This window comes from Mustelus asterias, chromosome 21 (genome assembly GCF_964213995.1).
Source record: "Mustelus asterias chromosome 21, sMusAst1.hap1.1, whole genome shotgun sequence".
NCBI classification, from domain to species: Eukaryota; Metazoa; Chordata; class Chondrichthyes; order Carcharhiniformes; family Triakidae; genus Mustelus; species Mustelus asterias.
Window position 1 is genome coordinate 34,107,998 of NC_135821.1, and position 20,831 is coordinate 34,128,828.

The 20,831-nt window shown below is 44.6% G+C and overlaps 1 protein-coding gene across 1 annotated transcript in view; it reads right to left on the reverse strand.

The window, feature by feature from the left end:
* Positions 1 to 20,831, reverse strand: part of LOC144509533 (adhesion G protein-coupled receptor B2-like) — a 962,811-nt gene that overhangs the window by 581,518 nt on the left and 360,462 nt on the right. Inside the window, exon 7 of the mRNA XM_078238437.1 lies at positions 25 to 189. Coding sequence (XP_078094563.1) covers positions 25 to 189 — 165 coding nt within the window. The remainder of the gene's footprint in view (positions 1 to 24; positions 190 to 20,831) is intronic.

A 20,831-nucleotide genomic window follows, 5' to 3' on the forward strand; every position in this document is an offset into this window, starting at 1 on the left:
CAATAAGAAACATAATTTTCCTACCTGGGCATCTTTTCTCATTGCATGTCCTGACCTCTTCACCTGATCCTTCGCATGGATAACCTTTGACACTTGTTCCTTTGCACATTCGGAGACGTCGTTGCCAGCCACTGTTACATGTCTTGGAACACAAACTCCAATGGTTCCATGGACCCCATTTGCCTTCAGCTGAAAGATATTGAAATACATTTGAGGGATTTGCCAAGATCTGCAGCAGCAGTCTACCAAATAACTAAAGCAAGAAACATATGATAATTTTTTTGCAAAGTTCTGCACTTCATTCATCATCAAATTCAGGTAATGGTATTGCACAAAAATAGACATCAGCATTCAATCTAGCAAGGCAACGCACACAGATGAATGATGAGAATTACTGTCAATACAGTATATAACATTATGAATACTGTAATGTATTCATATGTTTAGAGAATGCCCAGTGCATGTAAGTAAACATATGCGCTGGCCAGCTTGCTGTCTGCCTATCTTTACAAGTTCCTTCCAACGTACAACAGATTTTAATGACAAAATGGGATCAAAGGACAAACATTTATGCAGGAAATGGAGGTAGAGGCAGTGATGCACAAAATAAACTTGCTCCAAGTGAGCTACCTGATAGTTTGGAGGAGATTTCCAACTAAATGGTATTGAAACTTTTTCATGTCAAAGGTGGAAATCAAGAGGAGAGATTAATCCCACCATTGTGATTCTACCGGTTTTGAAACTGCCAGCAGAACTTCCATCCAGGCCTAATACGTCCTGGAGGCAGGTGAGGCAGCAATGGAGCTGGGCTGAGTCCAAAATGGGCAGGGGGAAAAAAGGCCCACCTCCATTCCTAAAATGCCTCAGCTGGGTGCTTCTGAGGCAATCAGCTCCATTCCTGCCTCTCCCGCCTCCAGGACCCTACAGGCCTGGACTCAAGGAAGATCCTTCCTGCTGGCCGTTTCGAACCTTCTGACCACTCTAACCACTCCCCTCACCCAAACCTTTCCTACATTTCTCATCACAAACACTCTCCTCACCCCCTCACTCGATATTGACTTTATGAACAAAATTCACAACCCCTATTATGACAATTAGAAGCCATTGAATAGTCCATAAAATCCCAAAGTAAATAAACAGATTTTTCAAAACAACTATACAAACATGTGAAGCACTGGTAAAAGGATTAGGCAGTTGGATTGCAACAATGAGCCCACAAAAAAATCAACAAACGGTTTCTGGGCAGCTCTTTCATTAATTGCCTGGAATGAAAACATAAAAGCAATGGGAAAAGATTAATATTTACATAAAATAAGCAAAATGCTGCAGATTCTGGAAATCTGAAATAAAAACATAAAATGCTGGAAAAATTCAGCACGTCTGGCAGCATTTATGGAGAGAAAAACACCAGTTAACATTACAGAGTTCTCTCTCCTGAGCTCCTACCTACCTCCGATCTTTCAGATGAATACACAAACATATAAATTAGGAGCAAGAAAAGGCCATTTGGACCCTTGAACTTGCTCTGCCAGATAAGATCATGGATGATCTGATTGTAACCTCAGTCCCACATTAATGCTAATCCATGATAAGCTTTTACCCCCTTGTAAAAAAGAATCTATCTGGCTCTGTCTCAAAAATATTCAAAGGGAACAATCTTACCGGCTCGTCCTGCTAGTTGATCGGCGAGGCGAGCTAATAAGATAGGGTGAAAGGTGAAAAATCAGATTGCACCCGGTTTCTCGCCTCTCGTGATCTTACTGGCATTGATTTCCCAGCGAAGTCGATTTATATATACACAACATGCTTAGTAGAGTGAGTCGCAGGCGCTATCGTCCGGGCCCATTTGTACTTACCCTCCCCGGTGAGGATCATGTATGTGCCCTACGAACGGGGACAAGATGTGACGGCTTCGTCAGTGGGACTGGAGGCCATTCAAGCCTCCCAGATTGTCGGCGGCAGGACTAGACAGTTTCCTTTGGGCAGTGCTTACCATGCACCCTGACACTGCCCAGCAGGCAGCCTGTGAATGTCAGTAGATGGAAGCAGAGAGGATGGGGCCTAAGAAGGAGTTGAGCCATGACAGGGAAGGGGGGGGAGCTCCACAGGGGGAGGAGGGGTGGCGGTGGGAAGGAAGGGGGTAACTCTGCAGAGAATGAGGGTTAATTGGTGGGGGTAGCGATTTGGGGTGGGGGAAATCGGCAGTGAAGCAATTGGCTGGGGGTTGGGGGTTTGGGGTGGCGGGGGGGTGGGCGGTGGCGTGGTGGGAGGAGACCAGCACAGGGAATGATCAGTGGCAGGCCCCAATGTCCATGGGGTGGTGGGGGGGGGGACAGGAGATCACCCAGTACATGAGGAGATTGAAGTGCCTGCTCAATGGGGCCCCAAGAGGTCAGCAGCCACCTTCGCTGGCGAGATTGAATTCTGCATTTGGACTTTTAAAAAAATTAAGCCCCATACAATTGCAATTGGTGCTCGCCCAAAGAGTCAGCATAATTCTCTCCTACTTTCACGTTCGTTCAGCAGAGAATTCTTTTCATAAGATTCTGCCTAAAGACTCAAGGGGCAATCTGACCAAAGATTTTCTAAGTCCAGAACAAGTGTGAAAATGGGAGAGTTTAAGATCCGTTATTCTGGTGAGGCCACCTGACGAATTTTATACACTCTGTGCAATAAAGAAAACCCTCAAACTATTTTCCGCCAGTACAGGGAGTGCCCAAAAGCCAGCCAACAGCAGCAGAGGCCGCCATTGCGCATTTGCAGGTTTCTGTGCTCAGAACAATCTGCACTCTCCCTCCCTCCACTGATCACAGTGCAGAATGCGCAGTGCTCCCCACTTCCTGCCCCCACCGATCACTATGGAGAGTACGCAGTGGTCTCCCCCACTGATTGCTGTGCTGAGTGCGCAGCAGTCCCCCCTCCCTCCCCCCACCGATCACTGTACAGTGTGTGCAGTGGGTACCCCCCCAACAACCGACCAGCCCACCCAGTCTGGCCCCACCTCACAGTGGGCACTGCCAAGACACCAGGTTGCCACTGCAAAGCTGGCACTGCCCAAGGGCACCCCCCTTGCTCCTGGGGTGGGGGGGTGGCGTGACTTCAACGGCTTCCGGTTCTACCAGCAAGGCCATCACATCTGGTCCTCGTTGATGGGGGACCAGACGTGATCCTTGCCAGAGAGAACCTTCACAGGCAAGTGAGTCCAGATGATTCCATCCCAGGCTCGCTAATTCTGTTTAAATCAACATTTCAATAAATTTATATATTATAATCAGCCTCATGCCCTTTCCACGCCGGATATCCGGTGCCGGTAAAATTGCGAGAGCTGAAAAATCAGGCACAAACCTGATTTCTCAGCTCTCTCGCGATCTTATCGGTGCAACTCATCCATGAACGGGCAGGACACAACTGTAAGATCGCCCCCTGTGCCATTTCAGGAACAGGCTTTGTGAGACTCACTGAGTCTCCCCTGAGAGAAATAATTTCTCCTCCTCTCCATTTTAATGAATGACCCCTCATTTTTAAACAGTGATCCCTATTTCGAGATTCTCTGACAAGAGTAAACATGCACTCCACATCCACCCTGTCAATACCCCTCAGTATCCTAAAGTTGCCTTTTGTTCTCCTGAACTCGAGTGGATGTAAAGCAAAGCTTCCCAAAATTTCCTCATAAGACAATCCGTTCATTCCTGGTGTTAGTCAAATGAACCTTCTCTGAATTTTTTCTAACACATTTACTTATTTCCTTAGCTAAGACCACCAGTACTGCACACAATACCCCAGATGTGGTCTCACCTGTACAACTGAAGCATAACCACCATACTTTTGCAATCAGTTCCCCTCACAATAAACAATGACATTCTATTCGCTTTCCTAATACCTTGCTGTACCTTTTGCGGTCATGCTCTAGGTCATCCAGATCTATCTGCACCTCAGAGCTCTGAAATCTCTCACCATTTAGTTAATTAGCTTCTTTTGTATTGTTCCTGCTAAAATGGGCAATTGCACATTTGCCCCCAATATACTCCATTTGCCAGGTTTTTGCTCACTCACCTAACCTATGTTCCTATGTAGCATCCTTACATCCTCCTGACAATTACTTTCCAACCAACTTTTGTGTCGTCATCAAATTCAGCAACCATACTTTCAATCCCTTCATCCATGTCATTCAGATAAATTGTAAAAGGTTGAGGCCCTAGCACTGATTCCTGTGGCACACCACTTGTCACATTCTGCCAATCTGAATAAGCCAACTCTGTTTCCTGTTAGCTCGCCAATCTTCAATCCATACCAATATGTTACCCCCTACATCGAGCTTTTATTTTCGCAATAACATTTCACATGGCACCTTACCAAATACCTTCTGGCAATCTAAGTTCAGTACATCCACCAGTTTCCTTTCATCCATCTGTCTTTAAAATAAGTCCAATAAACTGGTTAAACATGATTTCCCTTTCACAAAACCATGTTGACTCTGCCTGATTACCTTGAAGTTTTCCAAATGGCCTTTTATAATTTTTAATAATGGCTTCTAATATTTCCCCTGAGACAGATGTTATGCCAACTGGCCTGTAGTTTCCTGCTTTCTGTCTCCCTCCCTTGGTGAATAAATGAGTTACATTTTCTATTTTCCAATCAAATGGGACATTCTCCAAATTCCCAAATCTAGGGAATTTTGGAAAATTAAAACCAATGCATCAACTGTCCTATTAGCTATTCTTTTAAGACCTTAAGGTGAAGTCCATTCCAAACCTGGAGATTTTTCAGCCCACAAACTCAACAATTTAGTTAATGACACTTACTTCCCTGATGATTGTAATTTTCCTGAGTTCCTTTCTCCCTTCCATTTCATGATTCACAGCTATTTCCAGGAAGTTACTTATGCCCTCTATAGTGAAGACTGATGCAAAATACCTGTTTAATTCATCTATCATAGCCCTGCTTTCCATTATCAATTCCCCAGATGCACTTTCTGTAGGATCAATGCTCACTTTGCTAACGTTTTTCTTATTTTAATATCTATAGAAACTCTAACTGTCCATTTTTATACTATTAGCTAGCTTTCATTCGTACTATAGTTTTTCCCTCCTTTTTTGTCATTCTTTGGTGTTCCAGTTTGCTCCAGCCCCTCTCTTCAGCAGTATATTTCTACCATCACATTTCTATCTCTCTTCAGCTCTGGAGAAACTTTAACTCTGTTTCTCTCTCCACAGATGCTGCCAGACCTGCTGAAGCTTCTCCAGCATTTTCTGTTTTTATCCAAAAATGTGTTGGTTAAATGGATTGGTCATGGTAAATTGTCCCTTTATGTCAAAGATATGCAGGTTAGGTTGATTCACCATGGTAAATGAGCAGGGTTGCGGGGATAGAACTGGGGTATGGGGGGGGGGTGGGTGCTGGGTAAGATCCTCTTTCGGAGAGTCGGTACAGACTCAATGGGCTGAATGCCCTCTTTTTGCACTGTAGGGATTCTATGGTTCTATTTACACTTAGGGCAGAATTTTCTAGTCGTGCTCACCCCAAGACCAGAAATTCGCACCCGAGGTCAATGGATTTTGAAGTGGTCCCTTAAATTTTCCATCATGCTCATAATTATTCTCATGGCAGGCTGAAAATTTACTCCTTGGTTATCATAGCTTTCAATAGTGTGAAACGTACTCCATGTTTGCATACATTAGATGAACTTTTATTAAACTCATCTGAAGACTGTTCCACATTTATAATGTTGATCTTTCACTTGACAGCTTGTCAATTAGCAGAAGTAACAATGTGGCGAATACAAAGGAGTAGACATGTCTTCCAATCACAGCACTTTTGTAACTCACATTACTGAACACGGATACATGTCATGCTACAGCATTCAGTGATGAACTATAAGAGACAAAACCATTTCACATACCTCCAAACGACGGTTCACACCTCCAGACAGCTGTAACCAAACGCAACAGCTACAATAGTCCAGCTGCCTCCATGAAAGTTAAACTATGTCTGTGCCAGGCTCCCAACGTGTCTACAACAGTAGTTTCATCTTTCATAGAAGCAGGTGGATTCTGGAGCCCAGTCCCTCATCTATGCTTATTAAAACAGTCAAAGACAGGACCAGAGATGGAACCTCCTGTTGCCAAGGCTAATGGCTATATTTTTCTGGCACTGCCTCTGTTTGTTACCAATCAAAACTAAGAAAACTGCCACATTGTTTCTGAAAATGCATGGCTTCACTCAGTTATTTAGGCTGCTGCTTTGTCTTAGTGTCCATTTGATTCAACTATTAACTACACTAGCTTTGATGAGTTTGTTCTGATTAGGTTGTCGTAGTTTCTACATCACTGTTACCAGCAGTCACAGTAAAGTGTTTTCTGAGTCACTAACAACTAAAAATGAGGATATGGCTGCATACACAGGATATATTGGGAGGCTGGGGGTGTATGATAGAGCTTGCGAAACATTCAGTTCATACACTGAATGGACTGACAAATGTACATATTCTCAAGTATTTGTTCTTTTTTTTTAAAGTTGTAAGTACAACTATAAATAGTTTATTGAAAAAAGGGGAAGCAATGTAATATATTCTGAGCAAGCCTGGTATGCAATGGTGTTATAAAACAAGTCTGTCTTTTTAAGTTCCTCCCAACATAAAACAAATGTACTGAGGGTAATTTAAACCTAACCTAGTTGATGACAAACTAAAGAGTGCGCTAGGTTTGCTGCTCATTTCACAATGCATCAGGTCTTTCCCTCTGTTAACTTTGAATATTGGGCAGGATATGAAGGAGTTGGATTGCCCAATCCCATCAGTTTTCCAGCAGAGGCAGGTTAGATGAATATCATCTTTCTTTTGGATTACATCTCTCTCAATCCAAGGAGATGTTTTAGGTGAGAAAATTTTAATTAATCAGATTTTCAACTGTGATTTTAGTGTTAATTTAGAGACTCAAGTGTTATCAGCATATCCTGAAGTGGATCCATTGTAACGAGCAAGGTCATTCAAAACAACCTGGTCCCAATAAACCACAATCAGGAAGTTATGAAGATGAAACTGAGCTCTGAGACACCCATTTTTAGATATTACATAGTCTTCAAATGAATAATAGTTTCTGAAATGTGTGCATACTCCTAAATTTACCAGACACAAACTTATTAAAGGGGTTGCATCTAATAACTACCTTCTATGTACAGCAGGTAAATTATGTTTGGAATGCTGATTTATCAATGCTGCCATTTTCAAATGCCATGTTCCAACCTTGCCCAGGTGGTTACGACATGAAAGAGAATGAAGAATCCATGACCAGTGTTACATAAAGGCACCTTGAACTACCATTTACTGGATTGTTTCTTCTGGTTGCAAGTGCAGTTGTACACATTTTTTTGGAGCTTCCCCATACTTGTCTGAAGTTCCAAGAGTCTATTTGAAGTGGTTTCACTGATTCAATTATACATATTTTTGAAGCTTTCCTATACTTGGTTCAGGCATTAATACATGAGGGAATGGTTGATTTAAAAACTTGCGCTGGAACAAAGCTTCCACACAAAGTTAGTCTGGTCAGCCTTTCATCTGGAATTGAGAATGACTGGCAGAGTAAATAGAAGTCACACAGAGCAGGACAGGATGCTAGAAGAACTCCCTTAACAGCAATGTTGGTGTACCAACTGCTCATGGACTGCAATGGTTCAAGGCAGCAGCTCACCACCACTTTCTCAAGGACAATAAATCTTAGCCTGGCCAGGACAATGTCATGATGTGGAGATGCCGGCGTTGGACTGGGGTAAACACAGTAAGAAGTTTAACAACACCAGGTTAAAGTCCAACAGGTTTATTTGGTAGCAAAAGCCACACAAGCTTTCGGAGCTGCAAGCCCCTTCTTCAGGTGATTGGGAATTCTGTTCACAAACAGAGCATATAAGGACACAAACTCAATTTACATGAATAAAGGTTGGAATGCGAATACTTACAACTAATCAAGTCTTTAAGAGACAAAACAACGTGAGTGGAGAGAGCATCAAGACAGGCTAAAAAGATGTGTATTGTCTCCAGACAAGACAGCCAGTGAAACTCTGTGGGGGTTACAAATAGTGTGACATGAACCCAATATCCTGGTTGAGGCCGTCCTCGTGTGTGCGGAACTTGGCTATCAGTTTCTCCAAGGCGGCCTTCGCGACACACGGCGGCACAGAGTCGCTGAGCAGAAACTGATAGCCAAGTTCCGCACACACGAGGACGGCCTCAACCGGGATATTGGGTTCATGTCACACTATTTGTAACCCCCACAGAGTTTCACTGGCTGTCTTGTCTGGAGACAATACACATCTTTTTAGCCTGTCTTGATGCTCTCTCCACTCACGTTGTTTTGTCTCTTAAAGACTTGATTAGTTGTAAGTATTCGCATTCCAACCATTATTCATGTAAATTGAGTTTGTGTCTTTATATGCTCTGTTTGTGAACAGAATTCCCACTCACCTGAAGAAGGGGCTTGCAGCTCCGAAAGCTTGTGTGGCTTTTGCTACCAAATAAACCTGTTGGACTTTAACCTGGTGTTGTTAAACTTCTTACAGGACAATGTCCACATACAATATTGGAATCAAAAATAGGAGGATAAGGAGAGAGGTTCAAAGGCTCGCAGCAGATGCTGAGAGCCACCTGAAGGTCTTATAGGTTAACTCTCTTCCCTGAAGTTCAACAATGACCAATGTTTGAGACATCTGTACTCACTAAAAAGGTTGTGACTAACCTTTGCCAACTGCTTCAGCTAGAACTGAAACTACAAGGCAAGGATTGCATTACCTACAGCTGTGAAAATAAACATGACTCTTGACATTTATGCATTTACCTCCTTCCAGGTTGCTGCTGGAAACATGAGCCACATTTTGCAGTTTGTAATAGAGTGCTGCATAAGAGAAGCTACCAAGGTTCTCTATTACAGACTTCTCATTCCCTCTTCCATGCACGTGACCACAGGCAGTGCATCATACAAGCAAATAGCTGAGCAGACACCTTAATTATCCTTTTCCCCACTCTGAGTCCTGTGGACTTGCACCTGGTTTCTCCTCTAATCTAGCCTCCCATTTAGGTGAGTTTATGGCACAGGTCTTTCTAAACAACATTGTTAAGGTAGTGAGTGCTGCTTGCTCAGTTTAGTTTCTTTTTGCATTCAACATCTGTTTTTGTTTAAAAAATGTGAAATCTATTGGCGCAGTTCTGCCAGCAAATTATTGGATTTTTAGACTCATTATTTAAGTGTCCATGGTCCCTAATAGGGTAGTCACCAAAAGATGTCCCTAATAGGGTAGTAAAGATATGCAGGTACCTCATCATCTTTTTTTTTTCTTTTTTCCCAGGAATCCAATCCACATGCCTCTTTTAGGGCAAACCTCATCATCTATTGGGGCAGTGGTCTGCGGACGCTGCGTGAGAGAGCCCGTTCTCTGGCTGTGCACACCATTTCTCACATTGTCCTTAAGTTAGTTTGATTTTGTTTATTTGGTTCAACACAAAAATATATACCTCATTATCTTTAACCTCTGCAATGACCACAGCCTCAATCATTCCCCATTCAATGGCTGGCTAGAACTGTTCAGCAATTGGGTTAAACATGCAGGTGCACCTTTCTTCCTCCAGTTCTTCACTGCCACGCCATTCATTGTTACACATCATCTTCTTCTCCAAGAAAAATGAAAGTGTGTCATGTTTGGATTAGGTGCTTGAATAGCTGCAGGTGTGTGCAAGCTGTGAGTTGTGGGTGCAAAATGAAACCTATGAATGATAGAAGTGTTAAATTTCTGCCTCCATAATTCCAATTTCTGATCTTCTGTCCCAAAGCTGAACAACCTAGTGTGCAGCAGCAATTCACTGTTCCTTGACTTGGGAGTGGGGGTCTGGAAAAAGGAGAGCAATAGCAGAGCACAAGGTGACAATGAGAATATTGTGAGTGAGACTATCCTTAAATCACTGTGAAGAAGGCAGGCAGTCTCTTTAGAGTGCTCAGGTCCTCGGAGAAGCAAGGAGTGTAGGCAGAACTGGAACAGTTTGGTGGGACTGGGAGGGAAGAAGGGAAAATGTGAAGTTCTGTATATTGCATTTAAAGAACCTGTGAGTGGAACAAAAGCAGTAAGCAGAATCAATTACCTGGAACTGAGCCTTTCAGAAGGATTAATGAAGGGAGAAATGAAAATTATCATGCTTGTCAAAAACATACTAATGCATTGTTCCAATGATTTGATTAGACTGTGTTGCCATGTAGTTAGTGCCATTTAAGACACACTGTACTTACATTATGAAATTTAAGATCTAAGTTAGTTTCTGGATTTATTAATATATTTGCTTATAGGAACACAGGAACCAGAGGCTATTTACTCCCTCAAGTCTGTTCCTCCTTTCGATTAGATTATGGTTGATCTGTGACCTAACTCCAAATACCTGCTGTTGCTCCATGTCCCTTTGGATCACATAAATCTCTCAATCTTTGATATAAAATTTACAACTGACTTTACATCAATTATTATGCAGTGAGAATTCAAACTCCTACCATCCTTTGTATCGAGAAGTGTTTCCTATTTTCACGAAAGGTCTAGCTCTAACGTTTAGACTGTGTACCCCACCTCACAAACCTAGACTTCCCAACAATCTACCTATTCCCACTAACATCTTGATAGCTTTCATCAAATTATCTCTCAACCGTCTAAATAGGGGGGAATACGACCATAGTTTGTATAATTTCTCCTTGTAAATTAACCTTCAAAAATTAAATTCTCCAGTTGTCACTACGGCATTGACATTGAACTCCTGGCTACACAGTTCAGATCTACGGGATTACTAGTTTTGTAACACAACCATCAAGCTTTAATTCCCACCTATTTGCTTATGAATGTGAGACCATTTTTAAAAAACTAATTCAGGGGTTTTGGGTGTCGTTGGCTGAGCCAGCATTTATTGCCCATCCTGAATTGTCCTTGAACTGAGCACATTTAAGAGACAACCATGTTGCTGTGGATCTGGAGTCACATATAGGCCAGAATGGGTAAGGATTTCCTTCCATTAAAGACATTAGTGAATTAGATAGATTTTTACAACAATCGATTCATGGTCATCATTAAATATTTAATTCCAGATTCACATTTCATCATCTGCTATGGTGGGATTCAAAACCTGGTCTCCAGAGCTTAATCCAGGGTCTCTGGATCACTAGACTAGTGACAATACCACTATGCCACTGCCTCCCCTACCAACAGTGTGCACCAATTATTTGTTGTTCCATAGAACCAAGTTGGAAGCTTGACTTAAACTGTTCATTATTGAAAGGCGCTCCGTGCTTTCCAAACAAGTAACAAATGTCACCATGATTGAGATTGACAGATGAAACCATTAAACTGCCTGAAGATTGGACTTTGGGTCACAAAATGAGTAGTCTTCTCTCGAGCTAGTGCTATATTTGCGAGGCAGAAGAATAGAACTGTATATGAGAGGGGATTTATACTTTTAGGAAACTAAATTGAAATGTGCCACCACTATTTACTTTTACTCAACCAAATCACATTTATCTCAAGGAGATCGACATTCTCGACTCAACTTTAAAGAAATGTATAAATAATGTGAAATAATGCATCAGCCTTGTCAAATGATTGCTTCCATTATTGTGCTTCTGCTGCCAGGCATACAGTGATTTACTGTGTCTAGGCAGCTGCATCACAGATCAGAAAATCACACTTATGCAAAAGTCATCTTCTAAGTCTATGGGTTAAAGTACTTTGCCAAGTTTATTTAGAGAATTCTGTATGCACCACATTTTATGCTTGCTGCATCTGACCCTGGAGAGCACAGTCACTGAGTGAAAAGCAGATTACTCCATTCCATTATCCTATCAGCCCACGCCTTGATAAATGCATAATTACATGGAGAAAATATGAATAGGCCTGGGAAGACTATTTTGGAGGCAACATTTCTAGATTGAGTGTTTCATAATGATCTGTCGTAGGCTGATGATTTCATGGCAAGCAAAAGTAAGAGGCTGAGTACATTATGGTGAACTGGGATGGGATGCGTTTGGAAGATGGGCACAAGTTCCTAAATCTACTGTGAAATAGTCAACCTTGGACAATTCTTTGTGAAATACTCAACTCAGGACTGATCAATATGACATACTGAGTGTGGGACAAATAATTTGCAAAATGTCTTATTTTTCACTCAATGCATGCAGAAGAATTTTGACACTAAGGGCACATATTTCAGCTCCGTAGCCCTACTTGATCTGGCACTATGTAAGCTGGAGGATATTTCAGTGGGGCGCAAAAACTGGTTGATCTGATACAAAGGGTGAGATTTTATGGCCTCTCTCATCCCAAAACCGGAAAATCCTGCCTGAGGTCAATGGTCCATTCTATGGTCTGCCCCTCGGCCACTCCGAATCCTGTGGCAGGCGAGACGGTAAAGTTCCGGCCACAATTTACAAACTTGGACCAGGCAGGCCCATTAAGTCTATTTGCTTGTCATTTACTAAAGAGCGTTTAGACAGCTATAAGAGAGAGACCCAGCAATAGCATCATTTAAAGGACCAGGCCTCCATTTGCACGTAGGGCGAATTAAACTAATTTACGTTGTTGCAAAGCTTCTGGCTGTGAGTACTCCAGAGTATTTATGAGAGGAGCAATGGGGAGTTGCTATTTTAGGAGGGTGTGTTGCTGCTGTGTGTGTGTGTGTTGCTGTTGTGTGTGTTGCTGCTGTGTGTGTGTGTGTTGCTGTTGTGTGTGTTGCTGTTGTGTGTGTTGCTGCTGTGTGTGTGTTGCTGCTGCTGTGTGTGTGTGTGTTGCTGCTGTGTGTGTGTGTTGCTGTGTGTGTGTGTGTGTTGCTGCTGTGTGTGTGTGTTGCTGCTGTGTGTGTGTGTGTTGCTGCTGTGTGTGTGTGTTGCTGTGTGTGTGTGTGTTGCTGCTGTGTGTGTCGCTGCTGTGTGTGTGTGTGTTGCTGCTGTGTGTGTGTGTTGCTGTGTGTGTGTGTGTTGCTGCTGTGTGTGTTGCTGCTGTGTGTGTTGCTGTTGTGTGTGTTGCTGCTGTGTGTGTGTGTTGCTGCTGTGTGCGTGTGCTGTGTGTGTTGCTGCTGTGTGCATGTGTTGTGTGTGTTGCTGCTGTGTGTCTGTGTTGTGTGTGTGCGTGTGTGTTGTTGTTGTGTGTGTGTGTTGCTGCTGTGTGTTGTTGCTGTGTGTGTGTGTTGCTGCTGTGTGTTGTTGCTGTGTGTGTGTGTTGCTGCTGTGTGTGTGTTGCTGCTGTGTGTTGTTGCTGTGTGTGTGTGTTGTGTGTGTTGCTGCTGTGCGTGTGTGTTGTGTGTGTGCGTGTGCGTTGCTGCTGTGTGTGTGTTGTGTGTGTGCGTGTGTGTTGCTGCTGTGTGTGTGTGTTGCTGCTGTGTGTATGTGTTGCTGCTGTGTGTGTGTTGCTGCTGTGTGTTGTTGCTGTGTGTGTGTGTTGCTGTTGTGTGTTGCTGCTGTGTGCGTGTGTTGTGTGTGTGCGTGTGTGTTGCTGCTGTGTGTGTGTGTGTTGCTGCTGTGTGTGTGCGTGTGTGTGTTGCTGCTGTGTGCATGTGTGTGTTGCTGCTGTGTGTGTGTGTTGTGTGTGTGCGTGTGTGTTGCTGCTGTGTGTGTGCGTGTGTGTGTTGCTGCTGTGTGCGTGTGTTGTGTGTGTTGCTGCTGTGTGCGTGTGCTGTGTGTTGCTGCTGTGTTGTTGCTGTGTGTGTGCGTGTGTTGTGTGTGTTGCTGCTGTGTGTGTGTGTTGCTGCTGTGTGCGTGTGCTGTGTGTGTTGCTGCTGTGTGCGTGTGTTGTGTGTGTTGCTGCTGTGTGTGTGTGTTGTGTGTGTGCGTGTGTGTTGCTGCTGTGTGTGTGTGTTGCTGCTGTGTGTTGCTGCTGTGTGTTGCTGCTGTGTGTGTGTGTTGTGTGTGTTGCTGCTGTGTGTGTGCGTGTGTGTTGCTGCTGTGTGTGTGCGTGTGTGTTGCTGCTGTGTGTGTTGCTGCTGTGTGTGTGTGTTGTGTGTGTGCGTGTGTGTTGCTGCTGTGTGTGTGTGTTGCTGCTGTGTGTGTGCGTGTGTGTGTTGCTGCTGTGTTGCGTGTGCATGTGTGTTGCAGCATGACAGGGAGATGGAGCAGAAGTTTCAGAGGCAGGAAGGTTTTTGTGAAGCTCTCTGCCAAGTTGTAACAGTCCTCCATGCTCCTTAACTGTGAAAGGTGATTGCCTGGCCAGCTAGCCAAAGCAACCAACATTTCAGTGTGCAGCTTCATCAGTGTTCTCCTGAATGCTACCCATGGAGGTCCTTATCTCAGTCCCGTATAGCAGAAGTCATCTGTGACCCTGCCCTCTGGTATGTTGGTACCTTGAGGCCTGGCTGCAGCTAATTCGTGCCTGAATTTTCAGATCCCAATTCCCCATATGTCTGTAAAGTATGTACGGTTTGAATATCTGAGCTGATGCTTGCATGTGTTATATATCAAATGATGGGGCCTCTTTACCAGTGTTGTGCTTTCTCAGTGGTTAGCACTGCTGCCCCACAACACCAGAGACCAGGGTTCGATTCCTGGCTTGGGTCACTGTCTGTGCAGAGTCCGCACATTCTCCCCGTGTCTGCATGGGTTTCCTCCGTGTGCTCTGGTTTCCTTCTACAGTCCAAAAGACGTGCTTGTTAGGTGCATTGGCCATGCTAAATTCTCCCTCAGTGTACCTGAACAGGCTCCAGAGTGTGGCGACTAGGGGATTTTCTTCATTGCAGTGTTAATGTAAGCCTACTTGTGACACTAATAGATGAACTTTAAACTTCCGGTTGTGTTGTGGTTGGGCAGGTGGCAGTTCTTGGGTAGAACATAAGAACTAGGAGCAGGAGTAGGCCATCTGGCCCTTGGAGCCTGCTCCGTCATTCATAGAATCATAGAAACCCTACAATACAGAAAGAGGCCATTCGGCCCATCGAGTCTGCACCGACCACAATCCCACCCAGGCCCTACCCCAATATCCCTACATATTTTACCCACTAATCCCTCTAACCTACACATCTCGGGACACTAAGGGGCAATTTAAGCATGGCCAATCAACCTAACCCGCACATCTTTGGAATGCGGGAGAAAACCGGAGCACCTGGAGGAAACCCACGCAGACACGAGGAGAATGTGCAAACTCCACACAGACAGTGACCTAAGCCGGGAATCGAACCCAGGTCCCTGGAGCTGTGAAGCAGCAGTGCTAACCACTGTGCTACCGTGCCCCCCCCCCCCCCCCCCCCCGCCCCACTATGATTCCCGTGGCAGGCGGGACAGGAAAATTCCCCTGCATGAACATAAGAAAATAAGAACATAAGAAATAGGAGCAGGAGTAGGCCATCTAGCCCCTCGAGCCTGCCCCGCCATTCAATAAGATCATGGCTGATCTGAAGTGGATCAGTTCCACTTACCCGCCTGATCCCTATAACCCCTAATTCCCTTACCGATCAGGAATCCATCTATCCCTGATTTAAACATATTCAACGAGGTAGCCTCCACCACTTCAGTGGGCAGAGAATTCCAGAGATTCACCACCCTCTGAGAGAAGAAGTTCCTCCTCAACTCTGTCCTAAACTGACCCCCCTTTATTTTGAGGCTGTGCCCTCTAGTTCTAGTTTCCTTTCTAAGTGGAAAGAATCTCTCCATCTCTACCTTATCCAGCCCCTTCATTATCTTATAGGTCTCTATAAGATCCCCCCTCAGCCTTCTAAATTCCAACGAATACAAACCCAATCTGCTCAGTCTCTCCTCATAATCAACACCCCTCATCTCTGGTATCAACCTGGTGAACCTTCTCTGCACTCCCTCCAAGGCCAATATATCCTTCCGCAAATAAGCGGACCAATACTGCACACAGTATTCCAGCTGCGGCCTCACCAATGCCCTGTACAGATGCAGCAAGACATCTCTGCTTTTATATTCTATCCCCCTTGCGATATAGGCCAACATCCCATTTGCCTTCTTGATCACCTGTTGCACCTGCAGACTGGGTTTTTGCGTCTCATGTACAAGGACCCCCAGGCATGGAGTTAGGTAATCCGGATTTACCTATTCAGTCTATTTCCCACTTGAGCAGTGCCTCCAAAATGATCAGAATGATTCAATATGATCATGGCTGATTCTTTTCATGGACTCAGCTCCACTTACCCTCCTGCTCACCATAACCTTAATCCTTTACGGTTCAAAAATTTAGCTATCTGAAAGCAGGAATCAGAAAGAGGAAGGCTGGGGTGAGGGAAGGGGAGGGTTGGGGTGAAAAACATAGGTGCGTAGTTACAACATCAGCAGCTGACACTTCATACTGAGTAGCAGAATGAGGGTGAACTAGGAGTTCAGAAGAAGCTTGGGGCAGAAACATGCTGTCATCGTCAATGTTCTCAATGATGCCGGAAACCACCGAAAGTGTCACAAGTGTCTCCATGATGTGGAGAACCATCTCCTCTGTCGGACTCATGAAATGCAGGCATTCTTGTCCCCCATTGTTTCTACCCTCCTCCTGGTTCAGACTAATGCTATAATTATTTGAATGAAGAGACAGCACTAACTTTTGCCTCAATGGCAATGGATGTGGCTGGATGCATCCCACATCTGTAATAAATTTTAGTACTAATAGCTGAAGAAAAATCCCAAATTTAAGTTCATTGCCAATTATGTGTAGATGGTCCAAAACAGTTTTGAATAACTTTGGTTTACTTAACTGGAGTACTGGGTTAATAATAAAATGTCGAGTGATGAATATAGCATTCACAATTCTGCATAAGATACTGATAGACAAAAAAATTAACATCAAAAGCAAGCTCAAAGAGCACACAGGAGTTTGAATTAGACATGTTTTTTGCTTTATTATGTTCTTACGTTCACATGTTCTGATCAGTTGGTCCCCTCAGTTCATTATGCCAATTATTCAAACCAATTCCAGAAGCTTCATGTAATCAGTCAAAACTGAGGGAAATGTGAAAAACATAGGGCAGGATTTTACGGCCTCGCTCGTCCTGAAACTAAAATCCCGCCTGAGGTCAATGGACCTTCCCATTGTCCGCACCCTCGCCCGCTCCGAGTCCCGTGGCGGGCAGGGTGGGAAAATTTGGCCTTATGTTTCTTCAAGACTTAAGATTATGTAGTGTGTTAACATATTATATAGCCATATTTGTAATAGCTATTTTTAAATGTTATAATAATGTGGCTGGCTCATGGGTAATCTGAGAACTGGAACATTGTTGCAGCACTGAGCTTCTAAATCAGTCATCATTTTGGAGGCACTGATTACCTATCTCCGTGTAAACTCATGCAGGGGAATTTTCCTGTCCTGCCTGCCACGGGAATCATAGGGGGGGGGGGAGGGGGGGGTTGTTGGGGGGTTGACGATTAAAGGGCAAAAAGGTCACTTAGTAGCATGTCAGGCACTGAGTAGTCCTGGCATGTAACATCTCCTCTTGTGTCCCTCCCAGGTGCAGATGTACAACCCAAAGCATCCTCTCTCCCTCTCTGTGCAAGCCCAGGGGAGCAAGATCCTGATGAAAAAGAAGTGTTACACCTTATAAGTACTTACCTCAGTGGGCCCTTGGATGTGGTTACATAAGGCTGAACTGGGTGATGAGCATGGCACTAATGTCCAGGAGGAGGTGACTGAGGCAAAGGCAGCCTTGAACAGTTCCCCTCGGAGGAGGGAGCAAGACGGAATTCTGCTCAGATGGGCTCAGATGCATGGTCTCTGTCACTAGAAAGGAGGCCACCATAAACAGCAACGGGAGATGAGCTCCAACGTGTAAAATTTCCCTGAGGCAATGCGGTGTCTGGACAGAGAAAGAAGGAGGCCATCCAGCACCATGTTTAAGGGCATCTCCATTGAAAGAGTTTCTAATCACTTGGAAAGCTTCCTAGACACCATTCAGTGTGTGTGCAGAAATTATTCACAGACAGCCACAAGATGCATGAGATGCTGTGTAGTTGCTGAGGCAGAAATCTTTAGAGGGAATGCCAGTTGTGCCCCAGATGGTACTCTCATCCAGGCATCTCCAGATCACCTAGCAAGGGCTGAGAATGTCATGGAGGAGAATGAGGGTGCTATATCTCACAGGGCACCTTCCTCATCCTTAGCCTTCTTGTCCCCTCTGAGGTACCATATATACAGCAGAGCAAGAAACAGAGTCTGCCATTGGGCAATTGCATGGCGAGGATCACTACAACATATGTCTCAGCCAGAAACCAAGATGAGCAAGCAGGCTTTCTTATAAATGAAGATACTTTAAGCCACATGTCTGGATTTATACCATAAGAGCAAAAGTGGTAGGAGGTGGCGTGGGAGATTACAGGTTCCTCCATGGTGAGGTTAAGATTCTGGGAAGATGCACTGGCTTTATTGACGCTAAGTTATAAATGTTTCAGGCTGCTTCTTGTATAGATGAGTTATTAAGGGCACAACATACATGATCTTCAACACGGGGCAAACACAAGAGAAATGCAGGGAACAGCATCAATCCTTGTACCTGTTTGACCTCACAAAGGCCTTCAACACCATCAAGCACAAAGGATTATGTTGCGTCCTCCACCATTTCAGCTATCCTCAAATGTTGGGGACCATCCTCCTCCACTTGTTCCACGATGACATGCAAGACATGATCCTGACCAATGGATCCACTACAGACCCAATTTGTGTTCGGACTGGGGTCAAACAACGCTGTAATTGCACCAACATTCTCCTGGATCTTCTTCATTGCAATGTGTCATTTTAGCCTCAGAAAGCTCCCTGGTGGAATGGAGCTAAAATACAGAACAAATGGGAATCTGTTCAGCTCTGCCACCTGCAGGCCAGATCCAAGGATCATCACACCCTCTGTCAATGAACTACAGTATGTAGACAATGCTTGCGCCTGTGCACACTCTCACGTCGAGCTCCAAGCCATCACCAATACCTTCACCGGGGTGTACAAGAAATGAGCCTTACTAAACATCCAAAAGGCAAAGGTCCTCTTACAGCCTGCTCCCAATACATAGCACTGCCCCTGTAATCAAAACGCCGGGATGATGCCTTCGACAACATGGACCACCTTTCATAACTTGGAAGCCTACAGTCAGCAAAGGCACACATTGATGACGGGTTTGAGCACCACCTTCAGTGTGCCAGCACAGCTTTCAGTCACCTGAGAAATGGTGTGTTTCAAGACGATGACCTTAGACCTGGCACCGAGCTCATGGTCTACAAAGCAGGAGTGATACCTATTCTCCTATATAGCTCAGAGACACGTATTAGGTATATTAGGAGAAGTAGTAGCAGCACTGCCTCCGCAAGATCCTGCAAGGCAATTGGCAGGACAGGCACACAGACATCAGTGTTCTCGTTCAGGTCAATACTCCCAGAATCAAAGTGTTGAATACGCTTGATCAGCTCTGCTGGGAAGGCCACATCATCCACATGGTTGACAAGAGAATCTGGAAACAAGTGCTCCAGTCGAAGCTTTGAGAAGGCAAGCAAACCAGGAGGGCAGACCAAATGCCTCAAGGATACCCTCAAAGCCTCCTTGAAAAAGTGTAACATCCCCACCAACATATGGAAATCCCTGGCCCAAGAGCACCCAAAATGTAGAAAAACCATCCAGGAAGGAGCTGAACAGCAGAGGCATGATTGTCAAGAGCAAGCTGAATTCAAACATCAACAGCAAAAGGAACAAGTGGCAACCTGCACATCTCACCATCCATTCCTCCAGCCACTGTCAGCTCCACCTGTGACAGAGACTGTAGATCACACATTGGACTTCTCAGTCACCTGAGAATTTGGATGCAGTTCTCCCAAAAAATTTCTAAGTGTGGTCTCCGGTGGGAAACATGGTGCGATTCCCACGGGGTGGGTTGGCGTGATCACATCTGGGGTGATTCAGCTTAAATTCAATAGAAAGCCGATATTTAAATTAGAATTTAAGTATGCTAATCTGGTTCACGTCCTCACTGGGCATGAACCAGATCATGGCACCAGCCAGGGGCGGCTCGAGTCTCAAAATGAGATCTGTGGGGGGGGGGGGGGGAGCGCGTTGCGTGATGTGAGCACGCATTTCCACAGGCTCTGGTACTACTCATCTTTAATCCTTTATTTAATTCTATCATAGAATCCATACAGTGCAGAAGGAGGCCATTCGGCCCATCAAGTCTGCACCGACCACAATCCCACCCTGGCCCTATTCCCATAGTCCCACATATTTATCCTGCTAATCCCCCTGACACTGGGATCAATTTAGTCTGGCCAATCAACCTAACATGTACATTTTTGGACTGCGGGAGGAAACCGGAGCACCCGGAGAAAACGCATGGGGAGAATGTGCAAACTCCATACAGATCGTGACCCGAGGCCGGAATTGAACCCAGGTCCCTGGCGCTGTGAGGCAGCAGTGCTAACCACTGTGCCACCGTGCCTCCCTAATCCCAATGCATGACCTGTAACTAATTCGCTGACCCTGATATATATAATGTTTGCAATGTTTTTGGAAAATCCTGGTTAACATTTTTGACTGCAAGGAGCCGAATTAAGTCAAAAAAATTCTTGTTTGTCAGATGTGGTTGGAGCTGACTTGGGTGGGTCCGGTTCACAGTGACGGTGTCACTGGTGAGCAGGTCCATGCTCAGGAGATGCAGTTGGCAACAATATGAAGACTGCTTTTATGAGTAAAAATGCTAAGATGTACTCTGCTCCCCAGCACAGATTATGAGTGCTCACCACTACAAACTGCAAGATATCCTACAGGGAATGAAATGATGGGGATATGATAATCATCTCAGTCGAGAAAGAGGTTTCCGCGTTGGAGGCTTGGCTTCGATCGATGGAAGTTCTGCTGCATGGTGTGT